Source organism: Cyclopterus lumpus, chromosome 14, assembly GCF_009769545.1.
Source record: "Cyclopterus lumpus isolate fCycLum1 chromosome 14, fCycLum1.pri, whole genome shotgun sequence".
In the NCBI taxonomy this organism is placed as follows: domain Eukaryota; kingdom Metazoa; phylum Chordata; class Actinopteri; order Perciformes; family Cyclopteridae; genus Cyclopterus; species Cyclopterus lumpus.
In genome coordinates, this window is record NC_046979.1 from 410,001 (window position 1) to 423,171 (window position 13,171).

The window sequence follows — 13,171 nt, forward strand, 5'->3', positions numbered from 1 at the left end:
GAGCGCGCTGCGTGCGGCCGAGACTCCGCCCCCTCCGGCTCTGTGGGCGGGGCTCGGGTCCTGGGCCGGCTGGTTCCCACGGTGGATCCTCATGGTGAGCTCGTTGGAGTCCCGCAGGCGCTCCTTCATCACGCCGGCCTCCAGGTTCCTGGTGGTGCGCTTGGCCACGACGTAGACGCGGCAGTACATGGCGAGGATGACGGCCAGCGGGATGTAGAAGGAACCCAGCGACGAGAACAGGGCGTAGAACGGTTCCTCTGTGATGAGGCACACCGTGTCGTCCTGCGGGGAAGACGGAGGGGTCTATCAAACGGGAACCGGTTAACTCCCACCGGTGCATGATGGGTAGTTTGCGTACCTGTGACGGCGGCTGCTTCCAGCCCAGCAGCGGGCCGATGGAGATCACGATGGAGAGGATCCAGACCCCCAGCATGCCGAGCAGCGCCCGCTTCTCGGTGACGATGCTCGGGTACTGCAGCGGGTAGCGGACCCCGATGTACCGGTCGATAGAGATCACACATAGGGACATGATGGACGCCGTGCAGCACAGCACGTCCACCGCCGCCCACACGTCACAGAAGACCCGCCCAAACACCCAGTGATCCAGAACCTGTAGGGACAGGGAGAACCTGAACCAGCTAGTGATCCAGAACCTGTAGGGACAGGGAGAACCTGAACCAGCTAGTGATCCAGAACCTGTAGGGACAGGGAGAACCTGAACCAGCTAGTGAAACAGAACCTGTAGGGACAGGGAGAACCTGAACCAGCTAGTGAAACAGAACCTGTAGGGACAGGGAGAACCTGAACCAGCTAGTGAAACAGAACCTGTAGGGACAGGGAGAACCTGAACCAGCTAGTGAAACAGAACCTGTAGGGACAGGGAGAACCTGAACCAGCTAGTGAAACAGAACCTGTAGGGACAGGGAGAACCTGAACCAGCTAGTGAAACAGAACCTGTAGGGACAGGGAGAACCTGAACCAGCTAGTGATCCAGAACCTGTAGGGACAGGGAGAACCTGAACCAGCTAGTGAAATAGAACCTGTAGGGACAGGGAGAACCTGAACCAGCTAGTGAAACAGAACCTGTAGGGACAGGGAGAACCTGAACCAGCTAGTGATCCAGAACCTGTAGGGACAGGGAGAACCGGAACCAGCTAGTGAAACAGAACCTGTAGGGACAGGGAGAACCTGAACCAGCTAGTGAAACAGAACCTGTAGGGACAGGGAGAACCTGAACCAGCTAGTGATCCAGAACCTGTAGGGACAGGGAGAACCTGAACCAGCTAGTGAAATAGAACCTGTAGGGACAGGGAGAACCTGAACCAGCTAGTGAAACAGAACCTGTAGGGACAGGGAGAACCTGAACCAGCTAGTGATCCAGAACCTGTAGGGACAGGGAGAACCGGAACCAGCTAGTGAAACAGAACCTGTAGGGACAGGGAGAACCTGAACCAGCTAGTGATCCAGAACCTGTAGGGACAGGGAGAACCGGAACCAGCTAGTGAAATAGAACCTGTAGGGACAGGGAGAACCGGAACCAGCTAGTGAAATAGAACCTGTAGGGACAGGGAGAACCTGAACCAGCTAGTGAAACAGAACCTGTAGGGACAGGGAGAACCTGAACCAGCTAGTGAAATAGAACCTGTAGGGACAGGGAGAACCTAAACCAGCTAGTGAAACAGAACCTGTAGGGACAGGGAGAACCGGAACCAGCTAGTGAAACAGAACCTGTAGGGACAGGGAGAACCGGAACCAGCTAGTGAAACAGAACCTGTAGGGACAGGGAGAACCTGAACCAGCTAGTGAAACAGAACCTGTAGGGACAGGGAGAACCTGAACCAGCTAGTGAAACAGAACCTGTAGGGACAGGGAGAACCTGAACCAGCTAGTGAAACAGAACCTGTAGGGACAGGGAGAACCTGAACCAGCTAGTGAAACAGAACCTGTAGGGACAGGGAGAACCTGAACCAGCTAGTGATCCAGAACCTGTAGGGACAGGGAGAACCTGAACCAGCTAGTGAAATAGAACCTGTAGGGACAGGGAGAACCTGAACCAGCTAGTGAAACAGAACCTGTAGGGACAGGGAGAACCTGAACCAGCTAGTGATCCAGAACCTGTAGGGACAGGGAGAACCGGAACCAGCTAGTGAAACAGAACCTGTAGGGACAGGGAGAACCTGAACCAGCTAGTGATCCAGAACCTGTAGGGACAGGGAGAACCGGAACCAGCTAGTGAAATAGAACCTGTAGGGACAGGGAGAACCGGAACCAGCTAGTGAAATAGAACCTGTAGGGACAGGGAGAACCTGAACCAGCTAGTGAAACAGAACCTGTAGGGACAGGGAGAACCTGAACCAGCTAGTGAAATAGAACCTGTAGGGACAGGGAGAACCTAAACCAGCTAGTGAAACAGAACCTGTAGGGACAGGGAGAACCGGAACCAGCTAGTGAAACAGAACCTGTAGGGACAGGGAGAACCGGAACCAGCTAGTGAAACAGAACCTGTAGGGACAGGGAGAACCGGAACCAGCTAGTGAAATAGAACCTGTAGGGACAGGGAGAACCTAAACCAGCTAGTGAAATAGAACCTGTAGGGACAGGGAGAACCTGAACCAGCTAGTGAAACAGAACCTGTAGGGACAGGGAGAACCTGAACCAGCTAGTGAAACAGAACCTGTAGGGACAGGGAGAACCTGAACCAGCTAGTGAAACAGAACCTGTAGGGACAGGGAGAACCTGAACCAGCTAGTGATCCAGAACCTGTAGGGACAGGGAGAACCTGAACCAGCTAGTGATCCAGAACCTGTAGGGACAGGGAGAACCTGAACCAGCTAGTGAAACAGAACCTGTAGGGACAGGGAGAACCTGAACCAGCTGGTGAAACAGAACCTGTAGGGACAGGGAGAACCTGAACCAGCTAGTGATCCAGAACCTGTAGGGACAGGGAGAACCTGAACCAGCTAGTGATCCAGAACCTGTAGGGACAGGGAGAACCTGAACCAGCTAGTGAAACAGAACCTGTAGGGACAGGGAGAACCTGAACCAGCTAGTGATCCAGAACCTGTAGGGACAGGGAGAACCTGAACCAGCTAGTGAAACAGAACCTGTAGGGACAGGGAGAACCTGAACCAGCTAGTGAAACAGAACCTGTAGGGACAGGGAGAACCTGAACCAGCTAGTGAAACAGAACCTGTAGGGACAGGGAGAACCTGAACCAGCTAGTGAAACAGAACCTGTAGGGACAGGGAGAACCTGAACCAGCTAGTGAAACAGAACCTGTAGGGACAGGGAGAACCTGAACCAGCTAGTGATCCAGAACCTGTAGGGACAGGGAGAACCTGAACCAGCTAGTGAAACAGAACCTGTAGGGACAGGGAGAACCTGAACCAGCTAGTGAAACAGAACCTGTAGGGACAGGGAGAACCTGAACCAGCTAGTGAAACAGAACCTGTAGGGACAGGGAGAACCTGAACCAGCTAGTGAAACAGAACCTGTAGGGACAGGGAGAACCTGAACCAGCTAGTGATCCAGAACCTGTAGGGACAGGGAGAACCTGAACCAGCTAGTGATCCAGAACCTGTAGGGACAGGGAGAACCTGAACCAGCTAGTGAAATAGAACCTGTGGGGACAGGGAGAACCTGAACCAGCTAGTGAAATAGAACCTGTGGGGACAGGGAGAACCTGAACCAGCTAGTGATCCAGAACCTGTAGGGACAGGGAGAACCTGAACCAGCTAGTGATCCAGAACCTGTAGGGACAGGGAGAACCTGAACCAGCTAGTGAAACAGAACCTGTAGGGACAGGGAGAACCTGAACCAGCTAGTGATCCAGAACCTGTAGGGACAGGGAGAACCTGAATCAGCTAGTGATCCAGAACCTGTAGGGACAGGGAGAACCTGAACCAGCTAGTGAAACAGAACCTGTAGGGACAGGGAGAACCTGAACCAGCTAGTGATCCAGAACCTGTAGGGACAGGGAGAACCTGAACCAGCTAGTGAAACAGAACCTGTAGGGACAGGGAGAACCTGAATCAGCTAGTGAAACAGAACCTGTAGGGACAGGGAGAACCTGAACCAGCTAGTGAAACAGAACCTGTAGGGACAGGGAGAACCTGAACCAGCTAGTGATCCAGAACCTGTAGGGACAGGGAGAACCTGAACCAGCTAGTGATCCAGAACCTGTAGGGACAGGGAGAACCTGAACCAGCTAGTGATCCAGAACCTGTAGGGACAGGGAGAACCTGAACCAGCTAGTGAAACAGAACCTGTAGGGACAGGGAGAACCTGCACCAGCTAGTGAAACAGAACCTGTAGGGACAGGGAGAACCTGAACCAGCTAGTGAAACAGAACCTGTAGGGACAGGGAGAACCTGAACCAGCTAGTGATCCAGAACCTGTAGGGACAGGGAGAACCTGAACCAGCTAGTGATCCAGAACCTGTAGGGACAGGGAGAACCTGAACCAGCTAGTGAAACAGAACCTGTAGGGACAGGGAGAACCTGAACCAGCTAGTGATCCAGAACCTGTAGGGACAGGGAGAACCTGAACCAGCTAGTGAAACAGAACCTGTAGGGACAGGGAGAACCTGAACCTGCTAGTGAAACAGAACCTGTAGGGACAGGGAGAACCTGAACCAGCTAGTGAAACAGAACCTGTAGGGACAGGGAGAACCTGAACCAGCTAGTGAAACAGAACCTGTAGGGACAGGGAGAACCTGAACCAGCTAGTGAAACAGAACCTGTAGGGACAGGGAGAACCTGAACCAGCTAGTGAAACAGAACCTGTAGGGACAGGGAGAACCTGAACCAGCTAGTGAAACAGAACCTGTAGGGACAGGGAGAACCTGAACCAGCTAGTGATCCAGAACCTGTAGGGACAGGGAGAACCTGAACCAGCTAGTGAAACAGAACCTGTAGGGACAGGGAGAACCTGAACCAGCTAGTGAAACAGAACCTGTAGGGACAGGGAGAACCTGAACCAGCTAGTGAAACAGAACCTGTAGGGACAGGGAGAACCTGAACCAGCTAGTGAAACAGAACCTGTAGGGACAGGGAGAACCTGAACCAGCTAGTGAAACAGAACCTGTAGGGACAGGGAGAACCTGAACCAGCTAGTGAAACAGAACCTGTAGGGACAGGGAGAACCTGAACCAGCTAGTGATCCAGAACCTGTAGGGACAGGGAGAACCTGAACCAGCTAGTGATCCAGAACCTGTAGGGACAGGGAGAACCTGAACCAGCTAGTGAAATAGAACCTGTAGGGACAGGGAGAACCTGAACCAGCTAGTGATCCAGAACCTGTAGGGACAGGGAGAACCTGAACCAGCTAGTGATCCAGAACCTGTAGGGACAGGGAGAACCTGAACCAGCTAGTGAAACAGAACCTGTAGGGACAGGGAGAACCTGAACCAGCTAGTGAAACAGAACCTGTAGGGACAGGGAGAACCTGAACCAGCTAGTGAAACAGAACCTGTAGGGACAGGGAGAACCTGAATCAGCTAGTGAAACAGAACCTGTAGGGACAGGGAGAACCTGAACCAGCTAGTGAAACAGAACCTGTAGGGACAGGGAGAACCTGAATCAGCTAGTGAAACAGAACCTGTAGGGACAGGGAGAACCTGAATCAGCTAGTGAAACAGAACCTGTAGGGACAGGGAGAACCTGAATCAGCTAGTGAAACAGAACCTGTAGGGACAGGGAGAACCTGAACCAGCTAGTGATCCAGAACCTGTAGGGACAGGGAGAACCTGAACCAGCTAGTGAAACAGAACCTGTAGGGACAGGGAGAACCTGAACCAGCTAGTGATCCAGAACCTGTAGGGACAGGGAGAACCTGAACCAGCTAGTGATCCAGAACCTGTAGGGACAGGGAGAACCTGAATCAGCTAGTGAAACAGAACCTGTAGGGACAGGGAGAACCTGAACCAGCTAGTGAAACAGAACCTGTAGGGACAGGGAGAACCTGAACCAGCTAGTGAAACAGAACCTGTAGGGACAGGGAGAACCTGAACCAGCTAGTGATCCAGAACCTGTAGGGACAGGGAGAACCTGAACCAGCTAGTGAAACAGAACCTGTAGGGACAGGGAGAACCTGAACCAGCTAGTGAAACAGAACCTGTAGGGACAGGGAGAACCTGAACCAGCTAGTGAAACAGAACCTGTAGGGACAGGGAGAACCTGAACCAGCTAGTGATCCAGAACCTGTAGGGATAGGGAGAACCTGAATCAGCTAGTGAAACAGAACCTGTAGGGACAGGGAGAACCTGAACCAGCTAGTGAAACAGAACCTGTAGGGACAGGGAGAACCTGAACCAGCTAGTGAAACAGAACCTGTAGGGACAGGGAGAACCTGAACCAGCTAGTGAAACAGAACCTGTAGGGACAGGGAGAACCTGAACCAGCTAGTGATCCAGAACCTGTAGGGACAGGGAGAACCTGAACCAGCTAGTGAAACAGAACCTGTAGGGACAGGGAGAACCTGAACCAGCTAGTGAAACAGAACCTGTAGGGACAGGGAGAACCTGAACCAGCTAGTGAAACAGAACCTGTAGGGACAGGGAGAACCTGAACCAGCTAGTGAAACAGAACCTGTAGGGACAGGGAGAACCTGAACCAGCTAGTGAAACAGAACCTGTAGGGACAGGGAGAACCTGAACCAGCTAGTGAAACAGAACCTGTAGGGACAGGGAGAACCTGAACCAGCTAGTGATCCAGAACCTGTAGGGACAGGGAGAACCTGAACCAGCTAGTGATCCAGAACCTGTAGGGACAGGGAGAACCTGAACCAGCTAGTGAAATAGAACCTGTAGGGACAGGGAGAACCTGAACCAGCTAGTGATCCAGAACCTGTAGGGACAGGGAGAACCTGAACCAGCTAGTGATCCAGAACCTGTAGGGACAGGGAGAACCTGAACCAGCTAGTGAAACAGAACCTGTAGGGACAGGGAGAACCTGAACCAGCTAGTGAAACAGAACCTGTAGGGACAGGGAGAACCTGAACCAGCTAGTGAAACAGAACCTGTAGGGACAGGGAGAACCTGAATCAGCTAGTGAAACAGAACCTGTAGGGACAGGGAGAACCTGAACCAGCTAGTGAAACAGAACCTGTAGGGACAGGGAGAACCTGAATCAGCTAGTGAAACAGAACCTGTAGGGACAGGGAGAACCTGAATCAGCTAGTGAAACAGAACCTGTAGGGACAGGGAGAACCTGAATCAGCTAGTGAAACAGAACCTGTAGGGACAGGGAGAACCTGAACCAGCTAGTGATCCAGAACCTGTAGGGACAGGGAGAACCTGAACCAGCTAGTGAAACAGAACCTGTAGGGACAGGGAGAACCTGAACCAGCTAGTGATCCAGAACCTGTAGGGACAGGGAGAACCTGAACCAGCTAGTGATCCAGAACCTGTAGGGACAGGGAGAACCTGAATCAGCTAGTGAAACAGAACCTGTAGGGACAGGGAGAACCTGAACCAGCTAGTGAAACAGAACCTGTAGGGACAGGGAGAACCTGAACCAGCTAGTGAAACAGAACCTGTAGGGACAGGGAGAACCTGAACCAGCTAGTGATCCAGAACCTGTAGGGACAGGGAGAACCTGAACCAGCTAGTGAAACAGAACCTGTAGGGACAGGGAGAACCTGAACCAGCTAGTGAAACAGAACCTGTAGGGACAGGGAGAACCTGAACCAGCTAGTGAAACAGAACCTGTAGGGACAGGGAGAACCTGAACCAGCTAGTGATCCAGAACCTGTAGGGACAGGGAGAACCTGAATCAGCTAGTGAAACAGAACCTGTAGGGACAGGGAGAACCTGAACCAGCTAGTGAAACAGAACCTGTAGGGACAGGGAGAACCTGAACCAGCTAGTGAAACAGAACCTGTAGGGACAGGGAGAACCTGAACCAGCTAGTGAAACAGAACCTGTAGGGACAGGGAGAACCTGAACCAGCTAGTGAAACAGAACCTGTAGGGACAGGGAGAACCTGAACCAGCTAGTGATCCTGTGTGCACACAGTTTAAATGGCCTCTTAGGCGTGTCGATGGCGGTCTGGTCCAACATCACTGGTGTCTTTTACATATGAGTGAAAACAAAAGAATCAGGATCACAAATCGAATTCATCAGGAAACAGATGAACAACGTCATGATGTTATGATGTTGAACTGAGTCCAGATGTTGACTTCGTGTTGACATCGTGTTGACATGCTGTTTACATGATTACATGATGTGTTGACATTATGTTGGTGACTGTGGCTCAGTGGAGAGCGGGTCGTCCTTCAATCAGAGGATCGGCGGTTCAATCCCCGGCTCCGCTAGCCCAAGTCGACGTGTCCTTGGGTAAGACACTTAACCCCAAAATATCTCCCGTAGCTGTTTTATGGTGTATGAGTCTTAGTTACTGCTGATGGACAGGTGGAACCTTAGCTCCTCCCACCAGGGTGTGAGTCTTAGTTACTGCTGATGGACAGGTGGAACCTTAGCTCCTCCCACCAGGGTGTGAGTCTTAGTTACTGCTGATGGACAGGTGGAACCTTAGCTCCTCCCACCAGGGTGTGAGTCTTAGTTACTGCTGATGGACAGGTGGAACCTTAGCTCCTCCCACCAGGGTGTGAGTCTTAGTTACTGCTGATGGACAGGTGGAACCTTAGCTCCTCCCACCAGGGTGTGAGTGTTAGTTACTGCTGATGGACAGGTGGAACCTTAGCTCCTCCCACCAGGGTGTGAGTGTTAGTTACTGCTGATGGACAGGTGGAACCTTAGCTCCTCCCACCAGGGTGTGAGTGTTAGTTACTGCTGATGGACAGGTGGAACCTTAGCTCCTCCCACCAGGGTGTGAGTGTTAGTTACTGCTGATGGACAGGTGGAACCTTAGCTCCTCCCACCAGGGTGTGAGTGTTAGTTACTGCTAACATTCATAAGTACAGGTCCATTTACCATGTCAACATGATCGATATAATGTTGACATGCTGTTGATGTTTACATGATGTTGATATGCTGTTGACATGATGTTGATATGTTTACATGATGTTGGCTTGTTGACATGATTTTTACAAGATGTTAACATGATGTTGACGTGATGTTGACATTTCATGTCATTTAGCTGACGTTTTTATCCAAAGCGACTTACAATAAGTGCATTAAACCATGAGTCCAAACTCAGAACAACAAGAATCAAGAAAGTACAATTTCTTCAATAACGTTAAACTACAAAGTGCTATCAGTAAGAGACATTTAAGTGCTACTAAAGTGTTAAACTACAAAGTGCTATCAGTAAGAGACATTTAAGTGCTACTAAAGTGTTAAACTACAAAGTGCTATCAGTAAGAGACATTTAAGTGCTACTAAAGTGTTAAACTACAAAGTGCTATCAGTAAGAGACATTTAAGTGCTACTAAAGTGTTAAACTACAAAGTGCTATCAGTAAGAGACATTTAAGTGCTACTAAAGTGTTAAACTACAAAGTGCTATCAGTAAGAGACATTTAAGTGCTACTAAAGTATTAAACTACAAAGTGCTATCCGTAAGAGACATTTAAGTGCTACTAAAGTGCTACTACGGCTCTACCTTCCCTATTCAAGGTGTAGTCACTAAGATGTGTTTTTAGTCTGTAGAGACTTCCTGTCCTGATGTCAATGGGGAGCTCGTTCCACCAATGAGGAGCCAGCACAGCAAACAGTCTGACTTTGAGTGTTTAGCTCGAAGTGAAGGAGCTACAAGCCGATTGGCCGAAGCCGAGAGAAGTGAACGAGCTGGGGTGTGAGGTTAGACCATGTGAGGTTAGACCATGTCCTGGGTGTGAGGTTAGACCATGTGAGGTTAGACCATGTCCTGGGTGTGAGGTTAGACCATGTGAGGTTAGACCATGTCCTGGGTGTGAGGTTAGACCATGTCCTGGGTGTGAGGTTAGACCATGTCCTGGGTGTGAGGTTAGACCATGTCCTGGATGTGAGGTTAGACCATGTCCTGGGTGTGAGGTTAGACCATGTCCTGGGTGTGAGGTTAGACCATGTCCTGGATGTAGACCGGACCCGATCTGTTCGCAGCACGGAACTCAAGTACCAATGTTTTGAAGCGGATGCTGTGGCCACCGGTAACCAGTGAAGGTCGCGGAGGAGCAGAGGATTGTGGGTAAATTTCGGGAGGTTGAAGACCAGTCGAGCAGCTGCATTCTGGATGAGCTGTAGAGGTCGAATGGCTGACCTGATGTTTACATGATGTTTACAAGATGTTGACGTGATGTTGACCTGATGTTGACATGATTACATGTTTACAAGATGTTGATGTGATGTTGACATGATGTTGATATGATGTTAACCTGATGTGTACATGATGTTTACAAGATGTTAACGTGATGTTGATATGATGTTTACAATATGTTGACGTGATGTTGACCTGATGTTGACATGATTACATGATGTTTACAAGATGTTGACATGATGTTGATATGATGTTGGCATGATGTTTACAAGATGTTGACATGATGTTGATATGATGTTGGCATGATGTTTACAAGATGTTGACGTGATGTTGACCTGATGTTGACATGATTACATGATGTTTACAAGATGTTGACGTGATGTTGATATGATGTTTACAAGATGTTGACATGATGTTGACCTGATGTTGACATGTTTACAAGATGTTGACGTGATGTTGACATGATGTTGACATGATGTTTACTAGATGTTGACATTATGTTTACAAGATGTTGACGTGAGATGTTGACGTGATGTTGACATGATGTTGATCTAATGTTGACATGATGTTTACAAGATGTTGACATGATGTTTACAAGATGTTGACGTGATGTTGACCTGATGTTGACATGATTACATGATGTTTACAAGATGTTGACATGATGTTGACATGATGTTGACATGATGTTTACAAGATGTTGACATGATGTTGACATGATGTTGACATGATGTTTACAAGATGTTGACGTGATGTTGACCTGATGTTGACATGATTACATGATGTTTACAAGATGTTTACATGATGTTGACATGATGTTGACATGATGTTTACAAGATGTTGACATGATGTTGACATGATGTTGACATGATGTTTACAAGATGTTGACATGATGTTGACATGATGTTGACATGATGTTTACTAGATGTTGACATTATGTTTACAAGATGTTGACGTGAGATGTTGACGTGATGTTGACATGATGTTGATCTAATGTTGACATGATGTTTACAAGATGTTGACATGATGTTTACAAGATGTTGACGTGATGTTGACCTGATGTTGACATGATTACATGATGTTTACAAGATGTTGACATGATGTTGACATGATGTTGACATGATGTTTACAAGATGTTGACATGATGTTTACAAGATGTTGACATGATGTTGACATGATGTTGACATGATGTTTACAAGATGTTGACGTGATGTTGACCTGATGTTGACATGATTACATGATGTTTACAAGATGTTGACATGATGTTGACATGATGTTGACATGATGTTTACAAGATGTTGACATGATGTTGACATGATGTTGACATGATGTTTACAAGATGTTGACATGATGTTGACATGATGTTGACATGATGTTTACAAGATGTTGACATGATGTTGACATGATGTTGACATGATTACATGATGTTTACAAGATGTTGACATGATGTTGACATGATGTTGACATGATGTTTACAAGATGTTGACATGATGTTGACATGATGTTGACATGATGTTTACAAGATGTTGACGTGATGTTGACCTGATGTTGACATGATTACATGATGTTTACAAGATGTTGACATGATGTTGACATGATGTTGACATGATGTTTACAAGATGTTGACAAGATGTTGACATGATGTTGACATGATGTTGACATGATGTTTACAAGATGTTGACATGATGTTGACATGATGTTGACCTGATGTTTACATGATTGATCGATCATCTTTCAAGGATTCAATAGTACTCTTTTTATCCATCTTCTTCTCTTTGCTTTCTTTCCGGTTTTCTTATTTTCCGACATTTATTATATGATAAGATCCATTTTGCCGATAATAGATATTTACAATATCAATACATTAAGTGAATCTATTCATCAATACGTGTATTGATCACCTTCAGTCCAAGGAGTCTAAAACACAAAGATATCAGTTATTTCTGTTTGTTCAGTCTTTTCCCATTTCATTGATTGATTACCGTTTAACTAATCGGTTGATTATGTGCACGCTAGTTTTGATAAAGTGATAAATCACCGACAGTCCGCCCGGTCACTGACCTCCAGCGTCGCGGACACCGGCAGCACGGTGGTGCCCAGCAGCAGGTCCGCGATGGCCAGGTTGATGATGAAGTAGTTGGTCGGGCTGCGCAGGTGTCGGTTACAAACCACCGACAGGATGACCAGGATGTTCCCCACGATGGCGAACGCGATGAAGGAGGCGAGCACCATGCCCACCGGCACCGCCCGGCTCAGGTCCAGCGGGGCGGCGTCCTGCTGGGAGCCGTTGGTGCGGTTGGAGCCCGTCGGCGGCTGCTGGGTCTCGGCGTAAAGCTCCTCGGAGGAGCCGTTGGTCCACAGACTCATCGCGACGCGCTGTAAAGCGTTAAAACACGTTAAAACACGTAAAACGTTTAACTTAAAACACACGAAGTCGTCTCCGCGTTGCTCCGGTCGACGACCGGCTGTCGGTAAAGTCGGTAAAGCGCTCGTGCTGCGCGGGGCAGCAGGTGGAGCTGCGGGTCAGCGCGGCGTAGCGGGCCGTCGGGCAGCCTCCTGCCGGCCGGGGGAGCTCCTCCTCGGGCAGGCTGCGGCTTCAGGAGGGTCAAAGACCTACGAGTCCTTGTATGGGCCAAGCGGCTAATGTGGGAACGTTCCTAGTGACAGAAAGAGACTGTCTGTCTGTCTGTCTGACTGTCTGTCTGTCTGAGATACTCTCTCTCTATCTCTCTCTCTCTCTCAAACTGTCTGTCTGTCTGACTGTCTGACTTTCTTGATCTCTGAGCCTACCAGATATATTGTCTCTCTCTCTCTAACTGCCTGTCTGTCTCTCTAACCGAGATACTGCCTGTCTCTCTATTTGCCTGTCTGTATCTCTAACTATCTGTCTGTCTGTCTAACTAAGATACTGTCTCTCTCTAACTGCCTGTCTGTCTCTCTGATACAGTACATTCACAGACCGTAGAGCAGCTTCAGGGT

At 48.9% G+C, this 13,171-nt stretch overlaps 1 protein-coding gene across 1 annotated transcript in view; it reads right to left on the minus strand.

Annotated features, from left to right (window-relative positions):
• Nucleotides 1–12,592, minus strand: part of LOC117742709 (alpha-1A adrenergic receptor-like) — a 20,274-nt gene extending 7,682 nt beyond the window's left edge. Inside the window, exons 1-3 of the mRNA XM_034550295.1 lie at nucleotides 12,254–12,592; nucleotides 359–610; nucleotides 1–282 (exon numbers count right to left, since the gene is read on the minus strand). The exon at nucleotides 1–282 is cut by the window's left edge and continues 112 nt beyond it. Of these exons, the coding sequence (XP_034406186.1) occupies nucleotides 1–282; nucleotides 359–610; nucleotides 12,254–12,559 (840 nt within the window). The 5' untranslated portion in view covers nucleotides 12,560–12,592. The remainder of the gene's footprint in view (nucleotides 283–358; nucleotides 611–12,253) is intronic.
• Nucleotides 12,593–13,171: the final 579 nt, after the last annotated feature.